This window comes from Vanessa tameamea, chromosome 8, assembly GCF_037043105.1.
Source record: "Vanessa tameamea isolate UH-Manoa-2023 chromosome 8, ilVanTame1 primary haplotype, whole genome shotgun sequence".
Taxonomy (NCBI): Eukaryota; Metazoa; Arthropoda; class Insecta; order Lepidoptera; family Nymphalidae; genus Vanessa; species Vanessa tameamea.
The window spans coordinates 289422-300954 of record NC_087316.1 but is presented as its reverse complement, the minus strand read 5'-3'; the positions used below and the strand labels follow the sequence as shown (position 1 = coordinate 300954).

Sequence of the window (11533 nt, the reverse complement as noted above, 5' to 3'; positions counted from 1 at the left end):
TATAAACAGGTTATGATACATATTTAAATATTGACGGCTGAGTTCGCTTTCGATGTTACAGACAGTCAATATTGAACACGTGAAAGCTATTAGGGGAGTTACTTGTAAGTGAATTGCATGTGAATTCTTTATCGAAATTGCTAACTTTAAATCGTTTAAAAATATCTACTAAACTAGAACTGAATAGCGTTTAAATACGAACAAAAAAAATTCAACGATAAACAACTTAGTATAATAATAGATTTTCATTCATAATTATATAATCGAATTATTTTTATAGTCGATATCTTTTAAGCATTATTATTCCTGTTTAGGAGGAAGAATTGGAACGCTTAACTTATTTTGAAGTAGGAAATAGGTCACCCGAAAAAATAAAGGACTTTTCCATCAAGTTATAGCCGAACTCCTCCGAGCCTCTTTAAATCACAAGAGTTTTTACCAATATTATTAAACAGTTTATTATTTAGGCGATGAGGAAAAAGGTATTCTTTGATGTCCTTAGAAACATACGTTTCGAGAATACTTAACAGAGAGGAAAAATAATGCTGCAAAATAAATGTATCTGAAGGGAAAAATCTATATTTTAAGTAAATATTTTAAATTCGAGAGTTGATAAATTCAGAGCATCTTCGTCATGGTTAAATTAATTTATTCGTGTTATTTTCAGTGTCAACGAGAATTTCAATAGCCAGAATGACTTGTATTTATATTGTAATTAAAAGAGCACCCTAAAGTTAAAACGTAGCGAAACGGGAAAAGTCAAAGATGAAATTTTAAACTTAACTTTTGGCAGAAATATATTTAAAGCAAAAAGAAAACACCTTTAATTCGGAAACGGTTGATCCGTCTTCTATCTCAGGGATCTGTGTGGGGACTGAAAAGTATTAGGACCTTTATTTAAGTCAATATGTCGTGACTTTTTACGTTTTCAACCAAAAAGACCGAATTTAGAGAGTTGAACGGGAAAAATATCCGGGATCGTAGGTGTTCTACAGGGATCAATTATTGGTTACTTTAAGAACATGATAGTGCTACTTGCTATAAGTAAGTTTTTCGTCCATTCTTCTGGTTATTTTTTAAACGCAAGTCGTAATTTGCTAGTCATGCTCAAATCTATGATCAAATCTATAGATTTTTTTAGGTTTAAATGATGCGGGTGGTTGGATAAGTGGGTGTAATAATAGAATTAATACATTCTTGCCAATGTAAGCACACTTCTCATTTTCTTTATTAATATATTGCAACCCTTAGAAGCCGGGTTTCGGGAACGGGTTTCTAGTTTGATATAAAAGTTACAGGGAACGTTTTTGGGCAATTGTATACGAATATATAAAAAGTTACCGTAATATATAATAAATTTACCATTTACAAATTTTAAAGGTTTATTAAGACTAAATTAATCAATAAATCTTATTATTCATTAAAAGAATACTTTTTAGAAAAAAAGCGCTTGGATTAGGCTCGGGTTCCATCACAGGACACTAATTATTGTGAAAAACAGCAATGTAAATCTGTTTTTTTGAAAAGAGCAACTATGCGAGTTTCTTGCTGTTTCTTCTCGCTTCGGCTGCTTTCCGAAACGGTGGTAGTGTTTAAATAGTGACGACTCAAAAACGTTTCTTTGTAAACTTTACTTGAATAAAATTGATTTGATTTATTTATTTTCATTAGGACAACCAAGATTAGATACAAAATTTCATCAAAATAAAAAAAAATACATTTCAAAATGATCTGATCTAGGCAAAAGCAAAAGTTAAGTTACCTAGGTAGTCTTATCATACACTATCATATTGCACAATATGTATTAAAAATAATTCATTTGATTTGATTTTAAAGTATATCTGACATTATTTATTACTTTAGAGGTTTAATAGTAATAAATCGCAGACATATTCAAACATCCATTATATTTTATGGTTTCTTGAAAGCTGCTCTTACTGATAACATCACAATAAAACTGTACAAACTATTTACCTACAATTCAAAATTAGTAGTTTAATAAATATTAAAATAATAAGATATTATTCATAAAATCATATAAAAATACTAGTATTTTTTTACGTCTTTAAAGTACAGCCATGATTTTCTTTAATGATTCTTGTTGATGTGTATTATGTAGAACAACATCAATATTTCCATTATAAATATTTATCTTGTGTCCTTCTTTCTCAACACTTCTTCTTTGTTTGTTAGACGTGATCGTTTTCTTTTATCGCATAAGAAAATTCCTCCAACAGCGAGCGATATCGAATACGAACAACTTTAAATGATTCAAGTTTTGTATTTTAATATTACTCTTTGTTCCGGTTTTAAATGTTGCAATTGCAGTATTTAACTTTAACCGACGTTTCGCTAATTGCATTTTTCGTGGTCACGTGCTGACTTACAATGAAAAGCTGTGATCGCGAATTATTCAATATGATGGAATTCTTTGATTCCGATAAATTAATATTAATTATGTTAAATGTAAAAATATTGTCGTTCAAACAAAATAAATTTGAATTGACAATAAAATATTGTTCTAAGTTCAATTTAATTTTTTTTCTTAAGTTAATTAATATTTTTCTTGGGAACTGATTTTAAAGAGCTTTAGGTTACCGTCTGAACTTATTTGTAAACTCTGGACCATGAACTCGTTGAAAACAACAAAGCCACACAATATTTTATTTTCCAACTCAATTTGCAGAAGAGTTAACTTCAATTTCATTTGGAGATGACCAGGAGTACGTAACTGGTATGTTAGTAACTTTTGCTGTGTTCCTGAATCGTACCGGCCAGATGTTACGGTGCCAACGCGAGCCAACTTTTAAAGCACATAATTCAACAAAATACGACAGTTTAACAGGTAAATTTAATGTTTTACTCTACTTTGAATTTATGAAAGCCTAATGAATATATATATTCATAGTTAACAAGAACAATGAAACAACGTTAATAAGAAAAAAAGTGGGAACTAATGGCAGATGTGACACACCGAAATTAATGGCCGTTGAAAGTATTTATAATTTGAAGTTTCGCCAGCAAAAAAGAGACATAAAGAAAAACAGAGCACCCTCTGCTGTAAGCCGCTAATAAAATTTCGATTTCAATAAAACGCGTCACGCACATTACGGGCATGATGGCATAAGAGGGTAACCGGTATATTGCCGCTTACCGCGAGGCATTCGAATATGTCATACGATGTCCAACGCACGCTAAAACTTATTTCACATCTAATTGTAGGATGTTTTCTTTTTTTTTGTAGCTTTTTCGGGCAAATGTACTCCATAGATACTGACACTACGTAAAATATAAGCAGCACCTTAGCGTGGGCTTATGCACATTAAATATGGGATGAAAGATGTGATACCCTTATGCCTGTAATTATATATTTATTAATTATAACTACAACAGGTTTAAATGTAAATACTATTTCATCTTTCATTTAATGACAAGTGAAACTTCTCGTTTATTTTTACGAACAACATATTTTTACGAACTTCGAAACCTATGACAGGTTTTTTTTATTTAATTTCATTGTAAATTGACGACGTCTGTTCGCACGATTTACTTTTGTTTTTTTTTTTATACAACTATAGTGCCGCTCTCTACGTGACCAGTAACTTTTTTCATGAAGAATCCTCTTTATTTTTCGGCACAGCTACGGCTGGAGCTCTTCAAAATGAGACTATAACTGATTTTTATGTGCAGTTATCATCCCATAGTCACTGGGAGAAAAATCAGCTTAATATATAAGATTATAATTCAATTATAAACAAAATGAGGCAGGGTGGCTCAGTGAGTAGAATACGACTCTTAACCGAGTATTGCAGGTGCAAACCCGAGCCTACCCTTCTCGTCAGGAGGAGGATATTGCCCAACAGGAAGTCGTCTTAATTATGATTTTTTTATTTTTTTTTCATTAGTACTTTAATCGTGGTCATGAGTATACGAAACATCACTTCACACCTTCGCAATGTGACAATCATTATAATACATATACAAGTATGTATATATATTTGATTAAATATAAACTGCATGTGTTGAAACCACAACAAACTTAGTTGAGCAAAGTTAAGTTAGGTAATACGCTATATATAAAGTACTTACATATTCAAAAGGGTACTCGGACAGATTAGCTGCGAGCTCAAACTTATGGTTGAAGCAGACACATTCTGTGGTACCGAGCTGGGGATTTAAAATATTAAGAGATAGATGGCAGTCAAGTAATTAATTTATGCTGGCTTACGAGCTGAGAAAGACCAATGCTCTAGTGGTTAGAACACGTGGATTTTAACGGATAATTGCGGGTTCAACTGTGTTTTTTAGTCTCGCTAGGAAAACAAAGGAAAATAAAATTTTAGGGCTATTATCGCTACTTCGATATTTATGGCTAAAATAAAATTAAGTAGAAGTTATTTCATTATTGTTTTTCCTGCTTTATACCTGCGTACATATGTAACAAAGTTATACTGTTTATTAAAATTATATTCAAGCAGCACTGGCCTAAAAATCTAATATTATTTGCTCGATGTTTGAATGACTTGATCTTAATACATTTTTATTTATTTTGGCTTATAGCCCGATTTAATCATAAACCTGCCGCGGGCATTTTAGTTCCCCTGAGTAAATTGAAAAATGTACCTACAAAGAAGGTTAAGGAAAATCCATTTCTTAAAACAAAATACAACATTTGATCTTAAATTCTAATCAGCGAACATTGAAATTATTTTATTGTATCGATGAAATTCTGCATTCTAGAACTTGAAAAAAATGGATTCTTTCATATATTCCTCATAGAAGTTTGATTTTTATAATCTTTATTCTGTAAGCGTTCATCAGGATTAATTGAATGCTGGTGTACTTGTGGATTATTTACGTTTTTGGAAAACTTTCGGTTTCCGTTAGAGGGGAAGAATTCTGATTAATAGGTTCGTCTGGTTGTCTATTTCCAGGATTATTTTTTTCATCGATACAATTTATTCGAACTTAAGTATTATAAAGATAGTTGGCTGATAAGCACACCGACACACATACAAACTAACGAATATAAAACTATAACACTTCAAAACTTGACCTTCTATATTTGTAGTGTAGTAGTTATTAATTCTTTTTTTATTTTTAGTTTTTCCCTTTTACTCTGTCATCTTCACTGGTTGTGTGAGCATATCTGTGGGTGTATCGTTCTCTCCAAGATTATTCGCACTACCTTATATTTCATTTTGATGAGTGAGTGAGTCAGTGTAGTTACAGGCACACCGCACAAGGAACGTCTATTTCGCAATGTCGGCCAAAGACTTTATGGTAGCATGCGCGTGCGATCCAATGACGTTCCCTGTAGAAAGGGATAAGTATATACCGTTGGTTTACGCGCAGATGCTTTTTTCCAGCGGAAAAAAAAGACGAAATTAAGTTATTGCCATCAATTGGTCTGTTAGAGTGCTTACCTTCCTACATAATAATTATTGTTATATTTACAATTTCACTTGGTGGTAGGGCTTTGTGGGGTAGATGGGCTTATCTGGGTAGGTACCATCCACTCATCAGATATAGATATAGATTCTGCCGCCAACTAGCAATACTTGGTATTGTTGTGTTCAAATGGTTGTGTTTGAATGGTGAGTGAGCCAGTGTATTACAGGTACAAGGGACATAACATCTTAGTTCCCAAGATTGTTCGCGCTTTGGCGAAGTAAAGGATGGTTAATATTTCTAACAGCGCCAATCTATGGGTGGAGGTGACCACTTAACTTCATGGCCCATTTGCCGGTACGCCTAACTATTACACTATGACAATATATTTTTCCTTATCGCAAAATATTTGACTCAATTATATCTCAATTGACTTCCGTGACGCGACTGTTCCAATCTATTAATAAATGAGAATTCCAATTTGTATGAATTATTCCGAAAATAAATGAACCATCTTGTTCGACTGTCCGACACAATTTTAATTCCTAAGCGTTAATTTATATTCAAAGACTGAGAAAACGAAGGAGATATTTCTTTTCAATCTATTTAATTGAAATAATTAATATAATTGGATGTGCTTTAACTAATTTTGTTCTTAAAATCGGTGTAGTCTTTTTCTTCTTGTTGTTTGTCTTTGCGTAAATTATTTCAAATGACGTTTTTAATAAATTTTAAATGATATTAATGATTATTAATTTATTTTAGATCTAATGTAATTAACATCATGCAACTCTTCTGGGTGACCCCCTCATTTGTGATTCAGGAGCGTTGCTGGCCTTTAAGAAATGTGTAACCTCTTTTCTTGAAGGTTCCCAAGTCGTATCGGTTCGGAAAAACCGCTGACGAACGCTGGTTCCATAAAGTGGTTGTGCGAGGCAGAAAATGCCTTAAAAATTTCGCTGTTGTGGATCTACGTGGTGCGGATGTAACTTGGAATTTTTATGCGATGTCCGAAATTGAAATTCAGCATTCGGGATTAATCCAAACAATTCCTCGGAACATTCCCCGTGAAAAATGCGGTAGAAGGTGCAGAGTGATCTCTACGCAAAGTTAAAGGATCAAGGAGGCCTTGATCGTCGATAATCGAGCCGCTCTGCTTTTGGATACGGTCAAATAGAAGAAGCTGAGATCAGTTTAAGTCAATATTCCATGTGAGAATTTGCGCCCTGTACAGTTTTAGGCGAACAGTTCTTCTGTAAACGGAAAGAAGTTCTTTGAGCAACATCCCACGATGTTAACAGTATGTTATTTTACTTTTTACTTTTATTAAATTTAAATTTACAACATTTAATCTGTTGGTGCAGTACTCTGCGGAAAATATATCATGACTATTGCGTTCATACACATTCACCCATTATTGATATACTTTACGCTTTTCAAAATTTTAATAGTTATTGGCAGCCTGTATTAGTCCAATAAAAATTTGACATTCTTGGAGGGTTACCTAAGCAATGGGAACAAATATAGGCTGTTGCTTTTACTTTACATATTATATTAACAAGAAAGTCGCCACTTTGCACCCTTGCCCAGTAGTGGAGCATAATATACTATTATATTATAGAAGTTTTGTTTTGAGCCACTAAATATCGATTTGTTCCTGTATATTCCTCCGGGTTTTAACACAATATTTCATTTAAAATAATAGTTGGAGAGAGGGGTATGATTGTGTAATATTAATCAGATTCGTTACAACAAACTAACAACTTAACGTGACTATCATAAAAAAATGTATAACCCTAACACTATTACCACAGAGAGTAGTCTTGCAGCTAAAATAACCTACAGAATTAAACGAAATACCAAGATCATACAGACGTTTACAAAATTGAATTAAAAGCAAGTCGCGTTTTACGAATTTAGCCAATTAAAAGTTTTCCTGCGATTTCAATTCGCCCCACAAGTAGTGTGATAACCACTCATTGGAGTGGAAATGCTTATAACTTGAATATTGCGAGCTGTCGGTTACACGAAAGCCTTAATTCGTTTTCTCATTATGTTCTATTTATGATACCAATTCGATTAGCTTGATTAATTGATTTCAGTCTCTCACAATCGAACAACAAACTTTTTTTTAATCAGCCTTCATGCGATAATTTGTGGTTTGGTAACTGTAAAGTAGTTTCAGTCGGAGTATTGTTTATTTATGTGTAACCTCTTTCCTGACACTTTCTTGTAATTTGTAGGAGACTTCGTGAAAAGGGATGAAAATGTGTAACATTGCGCAGTCGATGCTACAGTTGGCCGTCGGATATCATCAACCCATTTTTCGAGACGATATAATATTAATATTCTCGTTAACAAGGTCAGATGTTAAATTTCATATGCGACTATTGCAACTGATTTATCTTTTCTAAAATTTGTGTTTACGTTACATTCATATGTTTGTATTATTTTATTTTCAGGCAGCATCACAATCTAAATTTTAGCATTATTGGTGATCATACAGAATTCAAATGCAAACACAAGTTACCATGGGACTCTACGAAGACTTCTTCATTGACTCAGAATATGTGTCTAATTATAGTAGTTAGTATTTACTTAAATTATGTCTAACCTGTATCGATAGTCGATGCCAAAATGTTATTCAATTCGTTACTGCCAGCTATTAGAAATCAGTAATTCTCAACAGTAGACTGTGATTTGGCAATTGGCAGGGTTGACAATCTTGTGATTCGAAAAGTTGACGAAATTTGCTGTATAGATATAGTATAGATCATAATAACACACAATATATATCCCTGGGTTACCTAGTCTTCGATAAGAATAGCCACCGTGACCAAAACAAACAATCAATTTTTATCATTGCGCCTTTTATTATGTTACTAGAAATTATGTTCTTCTAAGATAATCAATCAATAATTAAAGCGTTTAAAAAACTTAATTTTCGATAAAAATCTATGTTAATTATAATTATTATATTAACATCATTTAATTATAGAGGAGATTTTTAATAATTGCGCCCTCACTTTCGTTATATTCATGTATCGGAAATAAAACTGTTTTGTAACACGACAATTCTAAATATTTAGATTTTTACCGTCGAAGTTTTTAACTGACATCAGAGTCGAGGGACATAACGAAATGTTTCATTTTAATGAACAAGTGCTCTCAATCACGATTAATTGGGAACTGAATACTTACAAGTTCGTAACGTGTTTTTTTTTAACTAAAGGGTTATAATTTTCTTCTTGGTCTATGTGTGCGTATACATGTGAGTTATTTAAGTGTTCTAACTACTGGCTCATATATACATTCAAATATAAAATATATTATACAGTGAAATATTGATATCCTTTCGACATTTGTCCCAGTAAAACGTTTGACCAAAGAAAATTGTAAAGTATGCAAATTATTCAGATACGTTGTTAAATTGAGGGTTATGAAGTTAATATATGAAAATACTTGTAATATAGGACACAAAGGCTCCCTTCACCGCAATATTCTGATGGAATTGTATTACTATGGCTTAGTGGTCGGCTGCGACCCCGCCGGGCTCGACTCTATTCAGCTTATTTGCCTGTATTTGCGTATCCATCCACGTCGCCTGGCCTCCTCGTGTCTCCGCCTCTGCCTTCCTCGCCTCCTCGCCTCCTGACCCCCCCAACTACATGTCGCCTCACGTGATTGATACTCTTTATGAGAGCTAATATTTTTCGACCGTGCCTATTCTCAACTTTATGAACCACAATAAAAATCAGGGTATTCAAATAAGAAAATTTATTCATCACGAATTCAATTTTTTATTATAACTGTGAAATTGTGACAATTGTGTGAATATTTACACGATATGTACATTTATACAATAAACAATATTAATGGTATACAAATTAACTATTCGCCTTGCGATAAACTACCTAAATATTAATAAATTCTTCGTTACAACCCTAGGCCAAATAACATCGTTTTATCCATCCATCGAACACTTTACAAGATACAATTTGAGACAATCACTTATAAACAATTTCCTACCAGAAACTTGTACTCGTATACGCAGGTCCACACATTACATTTATTTTCGTAGAATATAAACCATTAAGAATTAAACCTTATTCTAAACTTAGTAATTCCGACAAGTGAGGAGACAGGGCTCGTGTCTCACGCAGCTGTCAGACACAATCACACAATTATTCCAGTCTTTATAACCCTAATCTATAGAAACAATTAAAGTGTCCTCCTCTAGCAGTGTAGCTGAGGCCTCGCGACACCGGCGCGAGGCCCGCACTCAAAGACGCGAATGCGAAACACCATTTGGTGCTATAAGTGGTGCCAAGGTAGATGGTCTTGTTTCCATGTGAAGAGCTTCGCTGGCAGCAATGGACCTCGAAGTTATTGCTGTAGATGCCTCAGACCTAGATCCACAAGCACCTTCTCGTGGACCTGTGAGACCACGAGCTTCCGCTAGAGCACGAGATTGAGCACGCGCTGCACTTCCTCCCTTCTTTCGGGGTATGACGCTATTCTCAACATGCAACGTAGCATTGACGTCCTTTCCTGCTGCACAAGTACAAGCCTTTAAGAAACTCTTCTTAAAATTGTCCGATAGGAAGGCGTAAAGAATAGGATTCATCGCTGAGTTACTATAACTGAAACAGGCTGCCACAAGGAACACCGTAATTGTAATGCGACTGGCGCACTCTGTTGGTGGTGAATATATCAAAGCAACTTGAAAAGCCCAATATGGCAGCCAGCAGAGCACATATACAGCTATGACCGTAAGTACTAATTTAGTCACTTTCCTGTGGGAGCGCTTCTTTTCTTTCGATTTGTTCTTAGGACCGACCGTCTTTAACTTTCTTATCACGAGACAATAGAAGACAAAGATAAGGGTTAGAGGCGATGCAAAGCCAAGTGCAAAAGAGTACAGCGTGAACGAGGCCTGTCCTTTATTGAATTCTCTTTCTGGCCACACGATATTACACGATAGTCCATTTTCAGTTTGTATCAGTGTGGTATACATGAAAATGGGCGTCATAACCAATGCTGAAGCCGTCCAGGCCGCTGCTGAAACTATTCGTGAGACAAAAGGTGTCCTTAGTCGGGGCGCCGCTATGGGGTGACACACCGCTATATATCGATCAGCACTCATGATGCAAAGGAATATACTGCTCGTAAATTGGTTTATCCCAGTGGATATCATATACGCCTTGCACATGAATCTTCCGAATGGCCAAGCTCGTAGTGACATCGTGACGATCAGGAATGGTATTCCTATGAGAAAGCATTCATCGGCGATTGCCAAGTTTACAATATACATGTTAGTCACTGTTTGCATTTTTGAGTATCGAAGGACGACATAAATGACGAGCGTATTCCCAAGTAGGCCGACGACGCACACTATAGCGTAGAGGATCTGTGTGACGACATACACGACGGGGAGGTTGATGTTGGGACAATTTTCATACGTGCCGTTTAAAGTTCCGTTGTGGTCGAAGGAATAATTGTCGTGCCCATACATTTCCACGTCTTCCAGCTCCATGGCTAATATCAACTTTTTTCTTCGACGAAAACAATCTTGTCCACGAGCAAAGATTTACCTGTAAATATAACGATAAAAAATCGTTAGTTTTTAATAAATTGGCGTAAGCGATCATAATATTTTCATAATATTTTTTATTGAACATAAAACACTAGTCATCCAAACATAGTTTGTTTTCATTTCGTAAAAAAACTTTGAGTATCGGTTGATTTTTATAAACTTTTACTATTATTTGAGCGCTACTGGCTATTTAAAATAAAATTGAAACTTACATATTGCTTAAGCAATTACAGCCACGACAGCTCCGACATCTTACTGTTGTATCTGAAACAAAGGAGAAAACAAAACTTTAATATCACCAAACAACTAAGACAGTCTCAGCGAAAATTTAAACTTTACACAGTTTAAATATATTTTTCTAGTATGTGAAAATAATTTTCTATTTTACGTAACTAGTTATAATACGATATAGAATTATTCGAACTGTTAAGAAGTTTTATGTGCTCATTCATTAGCTTATCAAAAGATAAACTAACAACAGTACAACAATGTAGATAATAAGTTTTTTCCATGAAAAAATTGCTTTCTATTTGCCAATTTATAAGG

The 11533-nt window shown here is 34.1% G+C and overlaps 1 protein-coding gene across 1 annotated transcript in view; it reads right to left on the bottom strand.

The window, feature by feature from the left end:
* Positions 1 to 9153: 9153 nt before the first annotated feature.
* The window catches only part of LOC113396310 (somatostatin receptor type 2-like), a 38275-nt gene continuing 35895 nt past the window's right edge, over positions 9154 to 11533 (bottom strand). The window contains exons 2-3 of the mRNA XM_026634208.2: positions 11200 to 11251; positions 9154 to 10985 (exon numbers count right to left, since the gene is read on the bottom strand). Of these exons, the coding sequence (XP_026489993.1) occupies positions 9674 to 10927 (1254 nt within the window). The 5' untranslated portion in view covers positions 10928 to 10985; positions 11200 to 11251 and the 3' untranslated portion in view covers positions 9154 to 9673. The remainder of the gene's footprint in view (positions 10986 to 11199; positions 11252 to 11533) is intronic.